Source organism: Taudactylus pleione, unplaced genomic scaffold (assembly GCF_031769625.1).
Source record: "Taudactylus pleione unplaced genomic scaffold, aTauple2 ptg000032l, whole genome shotgun sequence".
NCBI classification, from domain to species: Eukaryota; Metazoa; Chordata; class Amphibia; order Anura; family Myobatrachidae; genus Taudactylus; species Taudactylus pleione.
The window spans coordinates 9,308,951-9,335,000 of NW_028284434.1; the positions used below are offsets into that span (position 1 = coordinate 9,308,951).

The 26,050-nt window shown below is 43.2% G+C and overlaps 1 protein-coding gene across 1 annotated transcript in view; it reads left to right on the plus strand.

Moving 5' to 3' along the window:
* CYTH3 (cytohesin 3) overlaps nt 1-26,050 on the plus strand; it is a 148,549-nt gene that overhangs the window by 76,698 nt on the left and 45,801 nt on the right. Inside the window, exons 3-7 of the mRNA XM_088451955.1 lie at nt 1,467-1,531; nt 12,630-12,696; nt 15,886-16,004; nt 21,623-21,703; nt 22,488-22,600. Coding sequence (XP_088308081.1) covers nt 1,467-1,531; nt 12,630-12,696; nt 15,886-16,004; nt 21,623-21,703; nt 22,488-22,600 — 445 coding nt within the window. The remainder of the gene's footprint in view (nt 1-1,466; nt 1,532-12,629; nt 12,697-15,885; nt 16,005-21,622; nt 21,704-22,487; nt 22,601-26,050) is intronic.

A 26,050-nucleotide genomic window follows, 5' to 3' on the forward strand; every position in this document is an offset into this window, starting at 1 on the left:
CTGGGTGCTTAAATGCTCTCAATAGCTGCTAATTAGCGTCTTTGCACAAGTGGTGAAGAATAGCATTTAGCAGGGGTTTTTTTGGGCAAAAATAAGTAGTCCCAGCAAATTTGGGGTAGAAGAAAATGGTCGAAGCATGGTTAAAAATCGCTAAAGTGAGGTTTTAAAAAACGCACCTTCAGCAAACACCTGCAATCAATAAAACACCTGAGGCATACTTGGGGGACTTGGAGTCTATTTCGCTAGTTTTTAAGTTTGTCCCCCAACTTTGGATTTTTTTGCCCACAAAACGAAAGTACTTTTTTGGGGTGATCTAAACTACTTTAACTTTTTTATGACACAGGTTATCTTTCGGGGGCTGTCCCAAGGCTGCAGGGGTGTTCCCCACCAAACCCCCAATTCGGCACTTTTTTCCGTCTGCATTCAGAGGCAAATCTTTTCCGCTGGTTACAAGGCGCAGACTTTTCGCACCGGCGAAAAGTCTTTGGAATTGAATACAGGGATAAGTTTTCGCCTGGCGAAATGATGTCACCGGCGAGAACTTTTTGACTGAAAACTGCTTATCGCGGCTAATTCAATATGGCCCAAAGTTTGACTCAACTGCAAATGTCACTCACCGCTCTTCTATGTAGTAACATTAAGGATATCCCGGAATCCTGGCTAGCGATGAACACTAGCCTGCGGTGGCAGAGTGGACAGTAGCACACACAGCGTGGCAGCCTCCGGCAATGTTCAGCCCGCTGATGTCTCCACGCTAATGCCTATATTCATTATACTTTAGTATTTTACTCCATTTTTTATTTTTCAAACTGAATCCATTATTCTGCGCCTGTGAGATGAATACTGTGGTTGCAGTTATTACATTATTTTGTGCTTGCCCACGTTTAGCAAGATGAAAAGCTCCCTGTTAAACCTCTGTTTTGCTTTCACATTGTCGTCTAAGGTAGGTCCTGCTGGTGCGCAATTAACTGAAGGTCACCATTTTATTCATTGGCTCCATCCACAGATCGTCCATATGAGGTTACTGGACGCTGGTGGTCGCTTGTATAGACCTGTGCTGTGCATGTAATGTACATAAGCGGGGTGACCGCTTTGGTGAATTCTGTACTGGAAATCTGGTTGCCTGTGTTGCTGATGGAAACATTACAATGCTAACCCTGGTCCTCACACACATGCTTCTTTCATTCTTCTTACACTCTGTTTAAGTCTATGTGTAAAAGTCACATCACAAACTTACTTAGATGTTACTTTTGAAGTCAGTCTTGTTTTTTCTTCAGATAAAATGGTTTATATAGAATCTTAATAGTGGCATAATTCACCCGTGATGTTAAAGCCTCACTAATCCCCCAAAAAGCCCTAATGCACAATACTGGTTGATGCTTCAATAACTCTCACATGTAAATGGGGTGACTTGCATTTGGTATTAACCGTATGTAACCTTTATATATCGTCTTCCCTTCATACAGAGGTTGAAGTTTGAAATTGCAGAGGTGATGACTGAAATCGACAATCTGACATCTGTAGAAGAAAGGTAGGCTTTCTCCATAATCCATCAAATCTCATGTGTTACTCTCACACCGCTGGGCTGCCAAACGGAAAAGCACCTCCTGCATTGGGGGGTGAGCTGCCAAAATGGGACCTTCCATAGCCCTGGACACCAAGGGGTATATTTAGTAAAGGTCGATTTTGTATTTCAGGGTCTAAATCATACATTTACTAACTGATTATTTTTTACATAATTTTTTTAAACCATGTCAGAATGTATCTGTTTGTAAATCGTCTCTAAGCGCCACTGTCCCCATTCAATCAGTTTGTTTTAGATGCGACCCAGGTCATCAAGACCCGAGTTGCACCTTTCAAACTTGAGCCGGGTCAAAGACCCGGGTTGCGCATCCTGGGAAAAACTCTGCTAGCGAGCCTGGGACTGTGAACCCAGGTCGCACCTTTCAGACTTACGCCAGACCCAGGATGATGTGCGTTCATGAACAAAAATCCGGGTTTTAGGCTTAAGCCTTAAAGGGGTAGCAGAGGGAGGGGAGTAATGGGGGAATTGGTATGATATGCTGGCCTAACCCTCCCGAGGGAGTGCCTAACCCTAATCTCCCCCTGGGGGTGGCTAAACCTTACTCCTGCGCCTTGTAACCAGTGGAAAAGATTCGCCTCTGAACGGAGGCGAAACAAAGTGCAGAATTGGGGGTTTAGGGTGCAAAGTTGCAGGAACACCCCGGCAGCCTAGGGACAGTCCCCCAAAGGTAAACTGTGTCAAAAAAAGTAAAAAAAAATACTTTAGATCCCCCCCAAAAAAGTACTTTCATTTTGGGGGCGAAAAAGTTCAAAGTTGGGGCACCAACTTAAAAACTAGCGAAATAGACTCCAGGGGGGACCCGAAGTATGTCCCAGTTGTTTTTTTGATTGCAGGTGTTTGCTGAAGGTGCGTTTATTAAGTTTTTTTTAAATCATCACTTCAGTGAATTTAAACCATGCTTGCACCCATTTTCATGTACCCCAAATTTGCTGGGACTACTTATTTTAGCCAAAAAATACTGCTAAATGCTATTCTTCACCACTTGTGCAAAGACGCTAAATAGCAGCAATTGAGAGCAGTTAAGCACTCCAAATACCTTCAGCAGGGCTATTCGGGGGTATCCATAGTGATTCCCCATGTTAGTGCATCTTTTGGGGGGTGTCAGGTTGATTTCCCCAAATCTGACAGCACTTTTTGCCTGTTTGAGTTTTGCCAGGATGCGTTTTTGCGTCCTTTGCAGTTGAATAGGGCGAAAAGCGGTCGCGTGCATGGGAAGTGTTTTCTCCAAAAACACGCATTGTAGGGGGAAAGTCCAGCAGGCCAAAAGTCCGGTGTGTGTGTGTGTGTGTATGTATGTATGTGTGTGTATATGTATATATATGTGTGTGTGTATGTATATCTATATCTATATATATATATATATATATATATAATATATATTGTGACACAGTCAGATTAGGGGTCCCTCTCCTGGGTAGAGGTCTCCTTCCTTACACACACACACACACACACACACAGCAGCAGGGAAGCAGCACACCAGTCTGGATGCGAGTACAAGCTGGTCGGCGCCAGTCTTTATTGTACAGTGTCAGAAATAACATTATGTTTTCTTTAACATAAATCCTAGCCCTGTCGGGGCACTAACTTCACAGGTGGTTCCCTCACTACCAGAACCTGGCAGGGCCTAATGCCCTCACCAGCAACAAAGGCACAGCACAACACTCATAGTTAGGTTTTCAAGTGTCTCTGAGCAAACTCCCTGCCTGCTCTCCCAGGTGAGACACTCAGCCCTAAACACACTAGGCTTATATTGGCCACTCTCAGGTGGAAACCCTAACAAGCCTGTTACCAGGCTGCGAGAACCAAAACCTGGAGTGGCCGTGGGTGGAGCCCTCCCTCACCTCTCACCCACAACCCCCAGGTCCCAAACCGGATTTTCAAAAAGCTGAGACTCAAGCCTGCTACACTGCAGACTTTCTCCTGGGGGTTTAGAACACATAAGACATGAATCTGGGACAAATGTACCTGCCACAGACCACTTTACCAGTGATCCTATCACATATCCCCCCCCTTTGTTTCGACCTGTGGGGCGGAACAACTGAAGCCCCCAAACAATGAACGCGTGACAACGCGTCTGCATTGGCCAGCTGGCTTCCTGGCCTGTGTTCCACTGCAAATTTAAAAGTTTGTAACGCCAAGAACCATCTCGTAATTCTCCTTATTTTCGGACATCCACTTCAAAGGGGCATGGTCAGTGATCAATTTGAACTTTCTTCCAACCAAGTAGTACCCGAGAGCCTCTAACGCCCACTTTATGGCCAACGCCTCCTTCTCCACTGTGGCATAGTTTCTCTCATGTACATTCAACTTTCTGCTAAGATAGAAAATAGGGTGTTCCTCACCCTCCTTGTTCTGGGACAGGACCGCTCCTATACCTACTTCTGATGCATCGGTTTGTACTATGAATTCCCTTTCAAAATTAGGAGTCATCAGGACTGGTTGGGAACACAACGCTACTTTCAACTCCTGAAAAGCTTTCTCTGCCTCTGGACTCCATTCTACCATGACTTTTTGTTTGCCTTTGGTCAGGTCAGTCAGTGGGACTGCCATGGTGGCAAAGTTGGGTATAAACCTCCTGTAGTACCCCGTAATTCCCAAGAAGGCTGTCACCTGCTTCTTATTCAGAGGCCGTGGCCAGTTTTGTATGGCATCAACTTTATTGAGCTGAGGCTTTATCAGGCCTCTGCCAATGGTGTATCCCAGATATTTTACTTCCTCCATGCCTAGACAACACTTTTTTGGGTTGGCTGTCAAACCTGCCTTATAGATGGAGTCCAACACTGCTTGTACCCTGGGTAAGTGAGACTGCCAATCAGGACTATGAATGACCACGTCATCCAGATAAGCAGCCGCATACCGTCTATGGGGCCTTAGAATCCTGTCCATCATTCTTTGGAAGGTAGCAGGTGCCCCATGTAGCCCGAAGGGCAACATCTTGTACTGAAACAAGCCCTCTGGAGCTGAAAAAGCTGTCTTTTGTTTGGCGCTCTCAGTTAACGGTACTTGACATATACCCTTTGGTTAGGTCAAGAGTGGTTAAATACCTTGCCGTCCCTAGTCTCTCAATCAGTTCATCCACTCTTGGCATCGGGTAGGCATCGAATTTTTAAACACTGTTCAACTTTCGGAAGTCATTGCAGAAACGCACACTCCCGTCGGGCTTTGGAATCAACACAATGGGACTTGACCATTCACTATGTGATTCTTCAATAACCCCTAACTCTAGCATATTTTTAATTTCTTTCGACACCGATTCTCTTTGTGCTTCTGGTAACCTATAGGGCTTTAGATTAACTTTGACCCCTGGGTCAGTGATTATGTCATGTTTAATGACCGAGGTTTTCCCAGGTACGTCAGAGAACAGCACCCTATTTCTGATCAGAAACTCCTTGACCTCTTGTTGTTGAATTGCCGACAGGGTTTTTGCCACTGTCACTTCGGGAACTAAGGGCCCTGGATTTACTGGAGGGTCTCGGACGGCCGACAGTACCGTTCTATCTTTCCAGGGCTTTAACAGATTTATATGGTATATCTGTTCCGGCTTTCTTTTCCCCGGCTGGTAAACTTTGTAATTGACCTGTCCCACTCTTTCTAAGATTTCAAAGGGCCCTTGCCATTTAGCCAAAAGTTTATTTTCCACAGTGGGAACCAACACTAACACTCTGTCCCCAGGAGCAAAGCTGCGTAACCGGGCATTGCGGTTGTATACCCTCTGCTGTGCCTGTTGAGCCTGTTCCAGGTGCTCTCTCACTATCGGCACTACCGCAGCAATTCTCTCCTGCATTTGAAAAACATACTCAATCACCGTTTTGTAAGGACTAGACTGCCCCTCCCATGTCTCTTTGGCAATGTCTAGTAACCCCCTTGGGTGTCTCCCATACAACAAGTCGAAGGGTGAAAACCCGGTGGAGGACTGGGGAACCTCTCTTATGGCCAACAATAAATACGGCAATAAGTAATCCCAATCCCTACCATCCTTGTCGACCACTTTCCTAAGCATGTGTTTTAACGTCTTGTTTTACCTCTCGACCAGCCCATCGGTTTGGGGGTGATAAACCGAAGTTCTTAACTGTTCGATTTTGAACAGGCGGCATAACTCTTTCATGACTTTTGACATAAATGGTGTACCCTGGTCAGTTAGTATCTCCTTGGGTATACCCAGCCTGCTAAAGACATGAACTAGCTCTCTGGCAATGGTCTTGGTTGACGTATTGCGCAACGGGATCGCTTCCGGGTACCTGGTAGCGTAATCCATTATGACCAGAATATACTGGTGTCCCCTGGCAGACTTCATTAAGGGTCCAACCAAATCCATCGCTATTCTTTCAAACGGCACCTCTATAATAGGCAATGGAACTAGTGGACCCTTAAAATGTGGCCTGGGAGCATGATACTGACACTCAGGGCAGGATGCTCAAAAGTCAGACACCTCTTTATGAAGCCCGGGCCAGAAAAACCTATGCATTATTCGCTCAGTGGTTTTCTCTAGCCTTAGATGGCCTGCCGTTATATGACCATGGGCCAAATCCAACACTGTTCTTCTGTAGGCTTTGGGAACTATTAGTTGTTCCACAATATCTTCCCCCTTCTTAGTCACCTGATATAACAAATCCTGACACATTGCCATGTGGGGATAGGACAAAGGACTATCAGGGTCTACGGGTTTACCATCAACTACTTTTACATTCTCCCTGGCTTTTACCAAAGTAGGGTCATTCAACTGCTCCACGGCAAAGACCTCTCTTCTGACCTCTAAATCAGGCAGACGATCACCTGGCCCAACAACACTTCCCACCTCAATGGGAGGCACATCAGTTGGCGGGCCACCGTCACGCTCCGCATTCTCTAGTTCGCCAACCATAGTAGAAAAAGGTAATAACTCTGACTCAGAAGAAACTCCCTCCTCCACTACATCGACAACCTTCTCAAATGGATCGGGGTTGTTCACCTCTGGAAAAAAACGGCTTTCCCACAACTTCCAGAAGTGAGCAAAGTCTCTCCCCAATATTGCATCGTACACCAGACCATGCACCAAACTCACAGAAACTATAGCAGAGCCACATGGTGTCTCGATGTTCACCTCGGCCGTAACATAATAGAGTATCCCCATGTATGCAGGTCACACCAACAGTTTTCCCCTTACGCCTCAAGGGGTTCACCAGCTCAGCTTTTATAAGTGTCACCAAGCTACCAGAGTCTAACAGTGCCTCTACTCGGTTGCCATCTACAGTGAGTACACACATGTGCTTATCAGTCTCAGCCTGCCGGTCAGCTGTACAGGCTGTCTGTGCAAAGAAAGACCCCCTGCGGTAGACATGAGCAGTATCACATTGCATAGGTTCAGTTGTAAGTGAACAATTAGCGGCAATATGGCCGAAGCCACCACATCGGAAACACTGAGTCATATTAATGTCTAGTCGTTTACGGGGCAAAAACCTTCCTGGCCTGGCAGGCCTGTCTCCAGGTTCTACACCCTCAGTCTTAGGTACATTCCACCGCCCAGCACCCTTCTCCCCTGGAACAGTCTTACCAGTGTCTGTGGGAGTTCGCCGGTGCGCCATTGGGGCTCGGTGGGGCATACTCATCAGCTCCTCAGCCGCCACGTACCTCTCCACCAGCTCGACCAACTGGTCCGCGGACTTAGGGTCTGCATGGCTCACCCACTTGCGCAGAGTGACAGGTAATGATCGCAGGTACCGGTCCATCACGACCCTTTCCACGATCTGTAGTCCCGTCAGCGTCTCGGGCTGTAGCCATTTTGAGCACAGATGGACGAGGTCATGCATCTGTGAACGTGGAGGCTTGTCCCTTTGGAACTCCCAGTGGTGGACCCGTTGGGCAAGAACAAAGGTGGTGACTCCCAAGCGAGTTAGGATCTCCTGTTTTAGTTTTTTATAGTCCTTGGCATCAGCCAGGCATAAGTCGAAATAGGCCTTTTGTGGCTCCCCAGACAAAAAAGGTGCCACCAGACTTGCCCACTGCTCCTTGGGCCAACTCTCCCTTTCGGCCGTTCTTTCAAACGCGGTGAGATAGGCCTCCACATCATCGCCCGAAGTCATTTTTTGGAGGAAGTGACTGGCTCGTACGGAGTGAGTGGGGGTGGGAGGACCAGTAGTAACCTCTCTGGGCCGGGCAACCAGGTGCTGTACCACCTCTCTTATGGCCTGGCTGTTTTCCGCTAAGGCCTGGCGGGTTTCCTCAATGGCGACCTGTTGAAGTCTGTTAGTCTCCTGCTGAGCTGCTGTAGCTTGGAGCAAGGCCTTAATAATGTGCTCCATTTTGTCCTGGGGTGTAGGTTGGAAGCTGAACCTTGCCTCTCTGAGCATTGGCTGACGCCTCCTCTATGGGACTCCAAGGACACAGCGTTATTTCCACACTCACAAATTGGGTGTCTGTCCCTTTAATTTTTAAACAGAAAGTTTTCCTCTTGCTGCAACTTCAGTGTGTGTGGTTGCCCGCATTCTCCACCATATTGTGACACAGTCAGATTAGGGGTCCCTCTCCTGGGTAGAGGTCTCCTTCCTTACACACACACACAGCAGCAGGGAAGCAGCACACCAGTCTGGATGCGAGTACAAGCTGGTCGGCGCCAGTCTTTATTGTACAGTGTCAGAAATAACATAAAGAAAACATAAACATAAATCCTAGCCCTGTCGGGGCACTAACTTCACAGGTGGTTCCCTCACTACCAGAACCTGGCAGGGCCTAATGCCCTCACCAGCAACAAAGGCACAGCACAACACTCACAGTTAGGTTTTCAAGTGTCTCTGAGCAAACTCCCTGCCTGCTCTCCCAGGTGAGACACTCAGCCCTAAACACACTAGGCTTATATTGGCCACTCTCAGGTGGAAACCCTAACAAGCCTGTTACCAGGCTGCGAGAACCAAAACCTGGAGTGGCCGTGGGTGGAGCCCTCCCTCTCCTCTCACCCACAACCCCCAGGTCCCAAACCGGCTTTTCAAAAAGCCGAGACTCAAGCCTGCTACACTGCAGACTTTCTCCTGGGGGTTTAGAACACATAAGACAGGAATCTGGGACAAATGTACCTGCCACAGACCACTTTACCAGTGATCCTATCACAATATATAATATATATGAATTTGAGAAATACAGCACTCACATCCCTTAGTAAAGTCATTCAGCAGTGTGCTCCACTAGGGAGAAAGGCCTAACAGGTACTCCAATAAGTATCCAAGGAGGGTAAAAAATAGCCAAATGAGGGCACTCACCACACTAAAGAATAATGATTCAATCGGATTTATTCAAATAATGATATTCCACCATCAATATAGTCGACGTTTCCACCCCTAAGGGTCATTATCAAGACACATCAACACTGACAAATATCCAGCATGTTGACAAAAGGTGTATATATATATATATATATATATATATATATATATATATATATATATAATGTAATTTTTATGGGTGTTAATTTCTATATTTATTAAACATCACAGTTGTTTTATCTAGTATAGCAGTAAAATACTACATATTTATTGGTTTACACCTTTTTTTTTACACTATTTTTATAAAATATATATTTATTCTATTAATTCAGTATCAAATACTAAGGTTGGTTTATTATCGTATTTGTATACTTAGCACGCTGCACCTTATATATATATATATATATATATATATATATATATATATATATATTTATTGTGGTTATTTATTGATATATATTCACATTATTGTATAAAGCACTAAGGGTGCTCTATTAACTTTATTTTTCACATATATAACAGATCACCACTGTTATAAATCTACTGATTGAGCTGACACCCATACCATTGGGGTGTGCTTGTTTTTGAAAAATATCACGCCTTGGCGTTCTTTTTATTATTATTATTTACTATTTTTTAACACAAATCATACGAATTCCCAGGTTTAACTATAGTAAGGAGTCTCTATTTTTCAGTTGGCGCTGTTATCTCATATATATATATATATATTAGTACACAAATTATCCGGCACTCACAAAATGTTATATAAATTTCATCGCTCCGGTGCCCTCCTATTGGGGAACTGCGTCCCCACAACATACGATCCACAGAGGCGGCACTCAGGAGACTTCTCAAAGAATATAACATCTCTCTTTAATGCTGATACATCGACGTTTTGGGACAATCCGTCCCCTCCTCAGGATGCAAAAGACAGAATACGTATGTATTCTGTCTTTTGCATCCTGAGGAAGGGACGTATTGTCCCGAAACGTCGATGTATCAGCATTAAAGAGAGCTGTTATATTCTTTGAGAAGTCTCCTGAGTGCCGCCTCTGTGGATCATATATATATATATATATATATATATATATATATATATTTTTTTTTTTCCCTTGCTACATTAAAAACATCAATACTATTTGTTGTTATAGGCCCGTTAGCCACACAATCTGTGTCTGTTTATTACTATACTGTAACAGTGACTGCGATACTCATAAACTCTACCCTGCTCAGAGCCTTTGCACTATTTATTACTTATTCCTAGCTCATGGGGAGCAATGAATCGCTGAAAATGCATGTTACAGCTTATGAGACGGGGGGAAAAAATTGGATATCATGTTATATTAATATTTTAGGCTCTTTGTAAAGAGGCATGATTAGGGTAGTGAGGAAAGCAATTAATGTTCTATTTTAAATGCTTCTCGTGATTGTCTGCATGCAGATTGCCCATAGGGAACATAATGCAGCCAAGTGTGGGACAGGATATTATGGTGTGTGTAATTTTGGTACTGCGAGCAGGATATTGGCGTTCATTAAATTTAATAAAAGCGCTCATTCAGCTGAACATTTTAAGTCACGGGACATAACGGGAGGCGGAATAACCCTTGTATGCTCTTTAAAGTAGCAAATCCATAAACATTAAAACTGTATTTATAACGGTTTTTAGTCTGGAAGCCGGCAGTCGAAATACCAACCGCCGGCTTCCCGACTGTGAAATACCGGCATGGGACTAATGATAGGTGTCTAAATACCATCGCCTATCAGCCCCATGGCGAAATCCCGAGGCTCCTGCATACCGAATGTAGGTAAGCCGGGCGCCGGGACCTGTTAGCCGTGCGTAGGGGTGTGGATGTGGGGCATCCCTGGGGGGAGGTTGGGGTTAGGCACTAGGGGGGGAGGTTAGGAACCCTTAAGGGATGGTTATGGGGTTGTTGTTTTTTTTAGAGGGGGGGGTTAGGATACTTACCAGGCGCCGTCGGGATCTTCATCTGCTGGACTTCTGTCATCTGTACAGTATTTCATCCGCCGGGCTTAGGTCCGGCAGCATGTCATTCCTTTATAACATAGCTTTCCTCTGTGAGAACATATGCGTAGTTTTAAAAAATATATATTTTTGATTTTATTTTTATTTAAGCAAAGTGCCACTCTTAGTGGAAGTGCTTTACATAGGGCCCCTGTCGTTTGTGTCTCCCCATTTACACTGCTCAATGCCAGGGGAATTTTAATTCCAGGTGGGTCTGTAGTCTGTGAGTCAGTTAAACCAATAGGACAAACCTATGTGCCAGTCAACTTTGCTGACACTCTGGGAAGAATTGAATTGAACGGACGTGAAGTGCCTGCAGAATGGTCAGACGGTGTTATTTTGCAGCCAGTATAATTAGTAATATTCCCTATTGGATTGTCTTTTATGTATGTATCAGTTGAGGATATTTAGCAATGAATGTACAGTATTCCGCAATGGCCAGACAGGAGCTGTGCGCCAAACATCACTGTGTAATCTTTCCTGTAGGCACATTATGTTGAAAATTTTCCTAAAAAAAACATTTAAGTAAAAATCTGTATCTGGCAGAATATTCATTTTGGATTTGTACGACCATTTTTACCATGAAGAATGCAGTTTAGCTTCTGCTTCCACATTGATTAAGAACAATTAGCGGCAGAAAGTTAATGACCCGGAGAAGATGGATGTGTGATAAGTGGACAACCCTTTTCTCGCTTCAGTAACATCCTTAGTTGTTCTAACCATACTTCTTGTTCTGTTACCATGTTGTGATTTACAGATGTGTCCACATACAATTATCCTGTTTTTGCCATACGGCACCAGAGATCCATGGGTAATATTTGCCGTGCTTGAGTGTTGTTTCCCGAGTTTTACATCTTAATTCTCTAAAAGTGAACTAAGGGCCTGATTCAGACTCGGTCGCAAGCGCTGAGCGCTCGCAACTGGGTCGATGGTGGCCCACAGCGCATGCGCATGACGGAGCCGGCTCTGTCGTGCGCATGCGTGAGACCCGGCTAGCGACGGGCACTCCGTAGCTCCGAGTCTCGCTCCGAAGGGGGCGAGCTGTCGATGTTGAGTGACAGCACGCCCCGTTTGATGGGCGGGCCGGGGGGGGGTGTCTGCCTAAACGGAGGCGTTCCCATGAGAACGCCTGCCATTTGGGGGCGGCCCCACTGACATATAAGTGATTTCAGTGGAGAGCTTCCGGCTCTGTTAGAGCCGAAAGCTCTCTGGGGCTTGTGATGGGCGAGACCCTACCATGGTCTTGACCATCGTGACCATCATCCTAGCTGCTCGCAATACCTGTGGGTGGTTAACCCACAGCTATGCGAGCGGCCAAGAGGCCGCTCCAAAAAAAAAAAAAGCCTGGCCCTGATTCAGAGCGAGCGGCTCTGAATCAGGCCCTAAGTACTTTACTTAGGTTAAGTGTTTTTTGACGTAAAGGAATTGGTAAAAAGTGGCAGATTAAGCATAATGATATGTGGCATGAGTATAGGGCATCTGTCTTTTGCCTTTTTACCTAGTTTGTGTATTTTTTCCTGAATTTTCTGTCTTAATTGTTGCTAATAGTGTACTAAGTACCAGGGATTAGTAGTTTTTATATTTTTTTTGCAAAGGAATTGATACAAAGTAGCACATTAAGACGAATATTTTGAGAAAACGTTGCATGGTCCGGCTAAAATGCAAAGCCTCTGATGCGCCAAATGGGTCTGTTTGCTGTGATTTTGGTGATAGGTGTATGTAGATACATCTGTACATTCCTTCTAGAATGCTATTCTTTTTTTCAATTTCCCTTTTCTTTTTTATGTAGCAAAACGACGCAGAGGAATAAACAGATCGCCATGGGAAGGAAGAAATTCAACATGGACCCCAAAAAGGTAATCTTTGTTGGTAACGTGTTGTGTGTACATGTTTTACCTTTCTCTACGTGCTGAGGGTACTAAGATCTGAAATATCCATAAGAGGCATCTGGCCAGCAGTTGGTTAAACAGATAAGCTGTGAACACCGGCTGTCCCCAGACAGAAACACACAAAACAGTGTTTTTTTCTCTCCGCAGGCGATGTATGTACAGCACATCTCTGCTGGTACCAGACGGAGCAGTCTGGCTCCTGCATTTTGCCTGTCCAGTCCTGCTCTCTCAGAAATGATCATCTGAGAAGCCAAGTGAATATTATGTTGGCTTATGTGTATAAGCAAGCAAGAAATACTATCTCGCTAAATGGCACATTTACACAGTATGAATTGAATTAAAATTTAATAAAGAATATTCAATATTAAGGGGTCTATTTACTAAGCAGTGTTAAGAGACAGAATGAAAAGTGATAAGGTGACAGCCAATCAGCTCCCAACTGTCATTTTTCAAACACAGCCTGTGAGATGGCAGTTAGGAGCTGATTGGCTGGTACCTAATCACATTTCACTTTGTCTTTTAACACTGCTTAGTAAAAAGACCCGTAAGTGTGGAAAACAGGGTAGAAACATAGCTTTAGTCAGTCTTCAGTGTCTGGATTTAAATGGGCTTTCCACTGTGTTAAATCCCCATCCTTCCTAATAATAATACTTAGGTGGCAAAGCTTCTACACAGTGGCTCAAATTAAAAGCCTAAGGGGTATATTTATTAAAGTGTAGGTTTTTAAAAGTGGAGATGTTGCCCATAGCAACCAATCAGGTTCTAGCTATCATCTTCTAGAAGGTGCTAGATAAATTTTAAGTAGAATCTGATTGGCTGCTATAGGCAACATCTCCATTTCTAAAAACTCACACTTTAGTAAATCTACTCCCTAAGAGGAGCTGTGTTGTTGATCTTTTTGATTTCATACATTGACCAATCAGCAGCAAGGGATGGCTGAACACTACTAAATAGAGACAGCGAAGTGGGGACACCACCAAAGTATTGTTAATGGGAATAAATGGGGAGTTTAGTTTATAGGAAATGCCTTTTATTGAATTTAACTGCCAGCTTGAGAAGGGGAAACACATTCTTTTGAGGTGCTTTAGATTAAGGTTACAGCGTTTATGGTAATCATTCTTCATACCTGGTTACCCACAGACATGCAACAGATTAAGTGGGTGGGATAAGAACAACTTGTAGCCAATCAGAGTATTAGAATGCAAACAGCAGCTCAGCTCCTACATATCCAGGTGTCATCAACTTTGAATCGTACATCTCAATAATCAGTTTACTGATTTTTAAAAGGGGTGTGTCCTACTGGGGTGAGGCTTGAGATTGGCAGGCAAAGAAGTGTTGGTGGGATTGGGTTGTCCATGAGCATGGGTTGAATAGGTACTAGTAGGCAGGTTTTATATTGCTCTGTATGTGGTGGTTTTCTTTTTTTTTTTTTTTTTTTTGTTCCCTCACCATTTAAATATTGGTAGGTATAGTGATGGTGGGTAGATAAGACAACAATTTGCCAATCTGAGTAAATGAACCTTATAGGTAACTGAGAGTAGTAATGTGAGACTTCTGTGGAACTAATATGTTGGGATCATTGTGGCCGAGGCACTGCTATGTGAAGTATAAGGCATGTATATAACCTGAACATTCCAAACTGGTTGTGTTATAAAAGACAAGGGTTCCATACACATACATACAATGATGACTTTTTCACAATCTCTGGGAAAAAAAAAATTGAAACCAAGATGAAGTCTTCTGGAGAACAGGCTCTTTTCCAAGCACTGCTTTGATTATAGCGAATGCTAGTGTGCATTTATTGATTTTGGCTTTAGTGCTGGTTAGTTTTCCAAAGAACTATAATTATGTCCAGGCTAGGCATTAGGCTAGCACCAGTGTTTAGAACTGTATATATCTAATGCTGGGTACACATTGGCTGATATATTGGCCGATCAATTGATCGGCCAATATATCTGCTAGCCGTCAGCAAGTCTGTACAGACGATATGTCTGTGAACCGAGTCATCCAGACATATTGCATTGGCTGTGCTGCACAGCCGATGGACTGATATGTCTGCAGACATATCTGTCCATCGGCAAATGTGTACGGGGAGTCTGCAGAACGCCCGTACATACACAGCAGCAGCCGCTGGGAGGGGTGCAGCCCCGCCCCACCTCCCTGCCAGTGGGACCCGCATCTGCTGGCTAGATGATGGCCGGTCAGTGTGTATGAACAACCATCATCTAAAGATATATCTGCAGATCACTCGATCTGCAGATTTATCTTTCAGGTGTTGCCTACCTTAACACTTGTGGCCCCTTGTGCTCGGGGCGGAGTCCTCATGCCAGTGCGATACAGAGATGGCGTGCACACACTAGTTACATGCCGCTTTTCTGTGTACAAATGTACCTGTTTATCTGTGGGGAAAAAATACATGCAAACTACTAGTTCACAGAATGATAAAATGAATAACTAACACAAATGTGCTTAGACCCATAGGCACTAACCTTCATTAGTCTAATGCTGGCTACACATGCTGCAAGTTGTCAGTACATGTGTCTGAAAAAAATATAACTACGATGCTTGTTGATTGATTTCAGTTCAGCTGGACCCTAATCAGGCATGTTGGTGAATACGGTCACAGGATGACTGAGAATCACAGCCTGCATGTGCATTTGTCTTTGGACTGTACCATCAGGCTCCAGTCGTGCTGGGAGTGATCTTGCTCGGCTGTTTGCCCACACGTGGCCAAATTGAAAGTTGGGTCTTGTTGCCTAGGGGTCTATTTACTAAGCAGTGTTAGGAGACAGAGTGAAAAGTAATAAGGTGCCAGCCAATCCGCTCCCAACTGTCATTTTTCAAACACAGCCTGTGAGATGACAGGAGCTGATTGGCACCTTATCACTTTTCACTCTGTCTCCTAACACTGCTTAGTAAATAGACCCCTTAGTGCTGTGTGCGCTGCCAGCACATTTGTCGATTTTGGTTGCTACTGATTTTGTGCTCGTTGCCACATGTCATTGTAGCATAACTGCTGCTTATATAGAGTGGAGACAGAGAACATTTTGTGGACTGAAGTAATATTTATGAATATGGCTGCTTCCACGTGTGTAATAGACAGGAGCACATGAAATATGTGTATTGAATTTTCGGTATATGTATTTTCTGATGCAGGGCATCCAGTTCCTCCTCGAGAATGACTTGCTACAGAATACACCGGAGGATATAGCACAGTTCCTATACAAAGGAGAAGGTCTGAACAAAACGGTCATTGGTGATTACCTGGGAGAAAGGTAACTTGATATCCTAGTAATTAACTATGTGCTCAGCTGTCACTAAAGTGGAGATGTTTGAAGTTATAGGGGTCTATTTACTAAGCAGTGTTAGGAGAAGTGAAATGTGATTAGGTGCCAGCCAATAAGCTCCTAACTGTCATCTCACAGGCTGTGTTTGAAAAATGACAGGAGCTGATTGGCTGGCACCTTATCACTTTTCACTCTTCACTTTTCACTTCTCCTAACACTGCTTAGTAAATAGACCCCTTGGAGAGAGAGGAAATTGAGTAGTTGCCCAAAGCAACCCATCCAGAGTGTAACCGTCATTTCAAAGACTGTGCTAGATAAGTGACAGAAGCTGATAGGTTGCTCTCTCCACTTTATCTCTCTTCAACTTCAATCTAGTTGATTATTTTCAATCTAAGGGGCATATGTATCAAAGCTTGATGTGAGATAAAATTGTGAAATATATATCACCAACCAATCTGCTCCAAACTATCATTTCTTAAACATAGCCTGCAAAATGTAAGTTAGAAGCTGATTGGTTGGTGATATATATCTCACAATTTTATCTCCCATCAAGCTTTGATACATATGCCCCAAAATGTGGAAAAACTTGAAATAAAAATATCTTTTTGTGACTGCGTTCACCATAAATGAATACATTTTTATATATGTTTATGATTTCCAGGGAAACTGATGTCTCAATACAAAAAACAAACAAATTTGGTTTGGTCTTGACTAAAGCCCACTGACCATTAAGTAGTTAAATGAAGTCTACTTGTATCTGTACACTTAAAATGATATACAGAGCTCTGCACTATAAGCCAAGCGAAGACCCCCCTGTGTGTTACCTGCCACCTCCCGGTACCTTAACCAGCTGCGCCTACATTCCAGTATACACATTTAGGCACACAAGCCCTGTATTGATGATAGTGTTTTTCTAGCTTAAGCCCAGGGCCCTCTGCCAGGTCTGGCATGTCATTTTTACATGGACTTTGATTCATTAGTAAAAAGCCCAAAAAATATTACCACTAAGTTTTTGCTTTTTTTTTTTTAATCCAACATCCGCGCACTTGCTGTGTTGTCACATGTTTTGTATGGAGAATGTTCTCTGCTTTTTCACTGTCCTTGGATACCTTAGTGGAGGATGTGCCGCTGTAGAACTAAAGAGATATACATTTGAGGCTTTCCACTCCATGCCAACGGTGTGGAAATGTATTTCTTAGTTTCCTTGCTCTGTTGCCATTGAGCAGTTAATATCATGCCTTGTTTCAGAATGGTTAGTGTTGTAGTAATGGGCTAGGCTGAGGGACAGCTGATTGGCATAATGACAGTTTCAGGGCGAGTCTTGTGCCCTGGTGTTTAAATAGCAGACATTCCTTCTCTTCAGACTAACCAGTAACATTGGCAGATGCCCAGAAAAGCTGTTTTCTTTGCATATGCACAAGTAGGAGGTCTGTGGCAGTCAGCGGATCAGTGACTCTTATTCCAGTTAGGGAGATTTAAGGTGAAATCTCTTAGAAATGTCTATAAATACAAGAAATGTTACACAAGCACACGTACACACCTATGTCACTAGACTCTTCCCCCTCTTGCTTCTCTTAGCCTGCAGTCATAGTAACTGCCTGGTAAAGGCTTGCGGTCACTGCAGTACATAAAAACAAATCGTACTTAAATGTTTATCATCAGTCAACAAATCTTGTTTGGTTTTAAACCATTAATGTCAAACGCAGGCTCCCACACGTATACAGACGGCCTTGCACAACCATTTTACACTCATTTGTGTCTGTTAAAATCTGCTTATGCATGCAGCATGACAGTAAGTCTACAGAATAGACCACGAGTCTCTTATATTAGGTGTTGTTGCCTGATTTGTTAGGTAAACGACCTCCCATGAGGTAATGAATACTAGAACTAACCCATCATGCTCCTTTCTGTGGTAAGCTGGTGACTGATACCATATTGTGGTTGCTATACAGGAGCTAGTGGAGTTACCTGTCTATCACATCCATATTGATACCTGTTAACATGGCTTTTTACTGTATTATTTAAGCCGTGTTCATTAGGGATTGGGATGCAGTTCAGGTTTTCAGCATATGCTCCCACTAACAGCTACAGCGCTGCTCTGTAGAGTGAAATGGTGGGTAACCTATTGGGAGTTTTTTCACAAGATGTCTTCATATTTTTAGTAGGCGGATGTTCAACCAATATTTCAGCCCAGAGGATGTGGTATAATAGGTTGACAATCATAATGTCGACATTTCACATGTCGACATGTTATCTGTCGACTTAACTATTGACAATATGAATGTCAACATTGTAAATGGTGCCCCAATAACTACATCCCAAGATACATGCCCACATATATATGAATGCGACCTGTGCCTCTGTAATGCTTTCCTTAATCAGTGCTGCGGTTTAAAATGGTACCTTAGCACATACGGTGCAGGGTGAAACCAGTTACGTTCTGTGCAGTCTAATGGCCCTATCACTCTAGTACATGTCGGCCTGTCTGGCACATTTGTGCTCTTTGCCCATGAGCGACTTAGTGCAGCTTTAGACACATTAGAACTTGTGCCTGAGATAAATGTATAAATGGTCACTGGTTGTGTTTGATATATATAAATAGATTTTAACCCATTTCTTTTTATTAGCTTTTACATCATTTAGATTTTTAGAAATCTATGAAATAAACAGATGGTTGCAGTTTATACTTTGCCCCTCATAACATAATTGTAAATGTAAGCTCTTGGCCTGTGTTGTTTGCGCCTTATAGTATATTTATACTTTCAGAAGCGGATTATTATCATATCAGTGTGCAGCAGATGGCTCATGTTACATTAGACAGTCCCCTTCTGGTGACACTGATTTGTATGCATGGAAAGTGTGCAAGGGTGAATCCCAAATCTAGGAAAGTGTTCTTAGTTTGCACTTTGCAGGCCCATGTCATCTGGGGCTCTAATCTGTAATGCACTACATAGCTCTGCATTGGGGGGGCAGTCACTCTAACAAATACAGAAAAACAGAATAAGTATATACTAGGTTGAAGGAGAAGATGTAAATGTGTCACTGATGGTGGGTAGCGGTGGGCAATAAGCAGTCCTCCAGCTGTTGAACTATACATCCCGTCATGCCCTGCAACAGTTAGCATGGCCAAATAGCAAAACTGTGGCAGGGCGTGCTGGAATCTGTAGTTCTACAACAGCTGGGAGGCCGCTTGTTGCCCACCCTGGAATTAAAGGGAAAGAGAAGTGCAGAGACAATAATTGCTAGTGGGAGTGTAAGTTGGAGCATTAGCTGGTAGTACCCAGGACAGGGCTGAAACTAGGATTTCTGTCACCCGCTGCAAGGCAGTAATTTTGCGACCCCTCCCTTCCCATACCTGGATTTTGTCCTTGCTCCTCCATAAGGCAGTGCACTAGTCCGACGTCCCTGGTATAGTGACTTACATTATTCCACACACCATAATGCCCATTACACTTTATGCCACACACTGTAATGCCTATTACCAAAGTGCCACTCACATATTTGCCCGACATCATTTTATGCCCCACAGTAAGGCTTCTAATTATTTTAAAATTACCTTTACCTTTTATGCTCGTTGCCAGGGGGGTTTCATGCTCGTTGCCAGGGGGGTTTCATGCTCGTTGCCAGGGGGGTTTCATGCTCGTTGCCAGGGGGGTTTCATGCTCGTTGCCAGGGGGGTTTCATGCTCGTTGCCAGGGGGGTTTCATGCTCGTTGCCAGGGGGGTTTCATGCTCGTTGCCAGGGGGGTTTCATGCTCGTTGCCAGGGGGGTTTCATGCTCGTTGCCAGGGGGGTTTCATGCTCGTTGCCAGGGGGGTTTCATGCTCGTTGCCAGGGGGTTTATGCTCTATGCCAGGGGGTCTCACGGGAGAAGATGCAGCTTTCTGAATCTTCTCCCGGCAGCGGCAGTGTCCCTGGCACTTCCGGGAACACTATGTGCATTGCACTAGCCTAACAGACACTAGAGGTCCAGTAGGACCTCTAGCATCTGTCTTCTCCTCGGCAGCGGCCATTTTTGGATGGCCGTTTTCAGCAGAGCCCGCATGGAATCTGCAGTCCCCAAGTCACCGCGCACTACAACTGAGTCAGCCCTTTTTCACCCCCTGCATTACCTCTAGCCCCCCCCTAGTTGCGGCCCTGCCCAGGAGATGTAGTATAGGAGTAGAATAGTGTTAGACTATGCCTAAGAGGTGTGTTTTAAGACTGCACTGGAAGGATTAAAGGTTGGAGGAGAATCTGCTCAGGAGCTATAGAGAATAGTAGTATGGGAGAAATCTTGGGAAATGCTAATCCGAAACGAGGTGCAGGACAGAGCAGATGTAACAGGCATGGGGGAAATATCTTGTATTTAGCTGATGACGAGTGAATCCACCTCATCACCGTGCACTAGTATGATCATATCGGAAACCTAGAAAATCTAGAATTCAATGTACAAATGTTGCCCTACCTGTTTTACCTATTTTGAATATTTATACTGTAAATTATAAAACCTGTTGATGCTGTGGGAAACATATCATTATAAATGGTAATATAACTGTATCAGGCGTACTGTGTTTGTGCTCCTGGTGTAACATAATATGTTGGTAATATAATATACATGTATTTTCATATGTGTAAACTAAACCTTGCTGTATTTAAAACATTTTTTTTCTTGTTGTCTTTTTTTTTAATCCTATATCTTCTAATATTTGAACAAATGGCATTTACTTTCTTTATTGATGTGCAGGGTCGCCATGAGGGGGGAAGGGAGGTACTAAATACCCGGGCTTGTCTTAGACGTCCAGTAGCGGCCCGGACCCATTGGGCAGCGGGAAGAATGCCCCTCTACTAGGCATGTGCCATTACGCAATAATAGTTTTTTGTTCCACGCCCCCAGGATCTGGCAATGCTTCCCCCATCACCTGTGCCATCATTGCTCCCTACGATCCTGTTGATGGAAATGATGGATACATGGCTTATGAACACCTATTGCATTAATGTTCATGTATGTGTGATCTCTGTAGTGGAAACCCCAGTGCAAATCTTGTATTTTAATTGCTCACATTTATATTATTCATTAAACTTAATGGGTTCTCTGTGTACTGTGTACCTCTCACAAGCACACTAACAGCAGTCATTTAAAGCTGCGTGTCTTTAAGTAAATCCTAATGTTGCAGAATATAGTGACACTTTCTAGGCCTGGTATTGCATGAACTAAACACCTGTTCTCTGAAGCTTTGTGCCCAGTATAGCAGAGCTAAAAAGGATCTTCTCTTGGCGGTCTCGGCAGTCATCTGGTGTCGCTCACAAGGACCTGACTGTCCCTATTGTGTAACCCGATTAACACCCTTATAACGGTTTAGCAATGTGGGCATCTATATGTAAACAAATACAATGCGCAACTTGCTGGCATTTGAATGATTTTTCAAGGCACTATAAAAGTAGAATATTACTGAAAATAAAAGTTGAAATGCTTTCTAATGTGGGAAAATAGGCAATATTGGCAAACCCATTATTTTAAAAATTTTTACTAAGAGCTTAAATTTATTCAGCTATTTGCAAAAATGAGTAACTAATCAAAACGTCATTTATGCTCTGATTTTGTGGGTTTTTTTGTTCTTCTTAAAGGGATGACTTCAATATCCTGGTTCTTCAAGCGTTTGTTGAACTCCATGAGTTTGCAGATTTGAATCTTGTCCAGGCATTAAGGTCAGTACAGCATTGTGCTTGCAGTCTGGGGATCCTCATCATTTGTATTACTCTTGCTAATTAGGGCAAAGCCGTTGTACAGTAAGAGTCTGACAGATGCAGTACATATCTATAACAGCCAAATGTCTATAATCTAGGCCTAGCCTATGAATTTCTGGTGTTTTTAGGGTATGTGGCATAAAGAATATATGTAATCACTAGGGAAAGCCATCCTTATGCTAACAAAGCTTGTCACACATAACCAATTTAAATGAAATACTCTTAAATCCAGTTAGTGTATCTTTTATAGTGTAAATGGTACATGTATTATAATTTGTAATGCTACAGCGGCTTTTATAGCCAGATATTTTGATAAACGCTGTATAATTTGTACTAACAATTCTTTGCATACAGTGCTGAAATTGCTGAGGCCACATACTTTGCTTCACACCTTATTATTGTTTCTTGTGTTATGGTTCCTTCAGGAAGAATTAATCCTCTAGGGCCATTACCGAGAACAGCAGCAAATTGATGGAATCCGTCTGCTGATCTCATGCGCTCTTTGGGAATACTACTGATCGCTGTGCGAGTATAATGACTCAGATTGCTTGCCAGGCTGCTGGGGGGCTAGCTAGACAGGATAGCACGTGCTAGATGTAAATGGTATAATACACAAGTAGCTGTTCATCTGGCGAGCGGTTTCAGTGCAGACTTATATATTCCAGGAGTAAGTAGTGGTTAAAGTAGTCTGTCTGTGATTGGTTAAATTAATTATTTAATGATCTATGATTATCTTTCCTTGCAGGCAATTTTTGTGGAGCTTCAGGCTGCCTGGCGAAGCCCAGAAGATAGATAGAATGATGGAAGCGTTTGCATCTCGATACTGTCTGTGTAACCCTGGCGTGTTTCAGTCTACAGGTTTGTAGAAACAAGTTATGGTGTCCAGGCCTGGATTAAGGCTTGTGGGGGCCCCAGGGCAACTAAGTTGTCGGGCACCCTCAAATAAAGTTGGCATCCTGCCCCACAGTGCCCCCCATATGCCACATGGTGCCCCACAGTGCTCCCTGTATGGTATACAGTGCGCCCCCTTTCCCCCTGCCAGTACTTACCTCCTGTGGCAGGCTCCTCTTGAATCCTGACGGCCCTGTGTTCTGCATCCAGCGCAGAGCGGCTCCCGAGTCCCCTCCTCAGCGTCATGGACGTGATGTGTCACGTGAAGCTGATGAAAGGACTCTGGAGCCGCTCTGCACATAATGCGCGTAATGCAGCACTGTCTGTGCATGCAAAATACAGAGCCGTAGCAGCCCCTTTCCGGGAATTGCAGGGTCACACTGACCCTGCGTGGGGGGGTCTTTTGTATGTGGGAAGCCCGAGGGCAACTTCCCCCGCCGCTACCTCTACATCCAACCCTGATGGTGTCTTATACAATCTGCACTCCTGTTTTTCAGCAATAGCAAAAACATATCAATGGACACGGTAAAAGCAAAACGCTAGTCAACAGTCCTCCATAATAAACAAATCAATATATGGTCACAAGATCATGAGGCCTTATGCTGGAGACATTATTGAAAAGTTATACTGAAATCTTTGTACATTTTAAGGTTTATCAAGTAGAAAGTAATCAAAATTGACACTTTTTTGGCTTTTTTTTACATTTTTTTTATAAAAAGACAATTTTATTTATTTATGAACAGTTTCTTATATAGCGCAGCATCTTCTATTGCACTTTACAATTCAAAACAACATTAATAGAACAAAACTGGGTAATTAACAGACAGACATAAAGGTAAGAGAGCCCTGCTCACAAGCTTATTAAATGCTAAAACTCTGCATTCTGTATAGTCAGGGAGATAAATTGAACATATGATAACACCAATATAGGAACTTACAATGAAATAAAAGATGAGAGGACCATTCCCACTAAAGTTTACAATGTAAAGGAAATGTACGGCCCTGTAACATGTTCTCAAATAAACTTTCAAGTGATCTAACGTCTCACTAAACTACATATAGAAAGAATCTGATTTAAGATGACAAAGCTTTTGGGTTGCATAAAATCGGATTTAAAAAAACAAAACGGATTTATTTGATTTAAATAGGATTATTTTATAATTTATTTATTTTTTTAAATAAACATTTCAAAATTTAAACCGTTTACTTAAAAAAATAATTTAATACAAAAAATTGATTTAAATCAAATCTGTTTTTGATTATTTTTTTTAAATCCTATTTTTATGCAACTCTGAAAGCTGGTAAGATTTGGGAAGATCTGTAGCTGCCTATGATGTAAAGGGCATCCGTTGCCCTCAGTCAGCGGAGGGCAGCCATTTAATGAGGTAAACTAATGTTTACTGCCAACTAAAGACTAGTGAATCTCACACACACTCCCAGCCCACTAAGTGACTTCATTCACTGTGTTCAGATTACAACAACGCTTTAAATAGGGACATCAATACATAGATTTTTGCCTTAAAATTCTACTGAGATCATTCAGCAGATTCTCCAAAAATCCCGTTATATCAGGCAACTTCACTTCACATTACTAACTGTTTTTGGGGATCCTGTTTCTGCTGTACACTTAGCTACCAACATGTAGCAGGTGTGTGATGAGCATGCATCTCTCATTTGGTGATGGCCACTACTGCAGATCAGCAGCAGCCTTAACAATATTTACACACTGTTTTAGGCACGAAAGGGGTTGATGTATCAAACAGTGTACTGTAGTGTGAGCAAGTTGCCCATAGCAACCAATCCGCTTTGAGATAGCATTTATCAAGCACAGTCTATAAAATGATAGGTACAGTAGAAGCTGATTGGTTGCTATGAGAACTTCCTCACTGGTCCACTTCTCCAGTCTTTACACTGCTTGATACATCTCCCCTTGGTGTTTTAATCAGTGTGTTCGTAGGCAGGGACCGTTCCACTTATACACACACTTATGGCTTCCATGTGCCTGGTTCTTTCAGGAAGTTCCTGACGGTTATCACTGGAAATCTCAAACCTATAATTATTTCCTAAGGCTGCCTTTGAATTAACAGAGTTAATTAAAGTAACTTCCTATATCTGTCTTAGTGTACTTGTCACTTCATGCCTTTGAAGCCTTAAAATAGTGTTTTTTTTTGTTTTGTTCAAGTACTCTGTATTCTAATGGTGGGCTTTACATAGCATTTTATAAATACAATAATTTGTTCCCAGCAGTATATATATATATATATATATATATATATATATATATATATATATATATATATATATATATATATATATATATATACCGTTGTAATTCCTACACCGTTCACCTGATTCACCTGACTTTCAGATGTAATTACCCTCAAATTAAATCTGAAAGTCTGCAGTTAAAGCACATCTTGTTTGTTTCATTTCAAAGCCATTGTGGTGGTGAATAGAGGCCAACATATGAAAATTCTGTCAATGTCCCAATATTTAAGCACCTGACTGTATATTGTAAGTGTATGCATATATTGTATGTATGTGTGTGTGTGTATATATATGTGTGTATATATATATATATATATATATATATATTTATTTATTATGTGTGTATAGATGTATAATATATATTAGCTGGGATACCTGGCATTGCCCGGGTTGAAGACTGGACCCTGAAGTACACCTGCAGCCTTTTATTTATTTACATTGTTCACCTTTAGCCCCATTCCATTGATTTTGAAAAGGTCCCCACTGTTTGCTAACATGCATGCAAACAGTGGAGTGACTACCATGGGTGCAAGGGGTGCCGCTGCTATGGTGCCCGAGCGGCCTCTGTGGCCCGCCGCTCTCCCTCCCCCCCAGTCATGCACACAAGGTGGGCCGTCGAGGGGGCCCAGGTGTCAACAATGTTGATTTTTGTGCTGGCCTGCTAGCTGATTACAGCTGGCGCACTGGCAGGCAGTCAAGGAGAGACAGCGTAGCCGGTCGTGAGTCAATCGGAGCACACAGACCAGCAGCCAATCAGCAGTAGCTGCCAGTGTGCGAGCTCCGATTGGCTCGCAACCAGCGCCATATTCAAATTGCAACAGCGCTGTCTGACCATGTCATTTGCTGGTGGTCCGGCCCCATATCCACACCTAATGGATGCTGATGGCACACGGGGAGGCGAGAGGCTGCTGGAGAGACACGGGGAAGTGAGTCTTTAGTGGGGGCATAATGTGTAATGGGCACTATTATTGTGTGGAAAAATGTGTTATATGGGGCACTACTACTATGTAGCATCTGTAAAGGGCATTACCGTGTGGTATAGTGTGTAAGGGGCATTACTGTGTAGTGTAAGGGGCATTACTGTGTGGTGTAAGGGGCACTGCTCCTGCATGGCATAATGTGTATAAGGGGGACTACTGTGTGGCATAA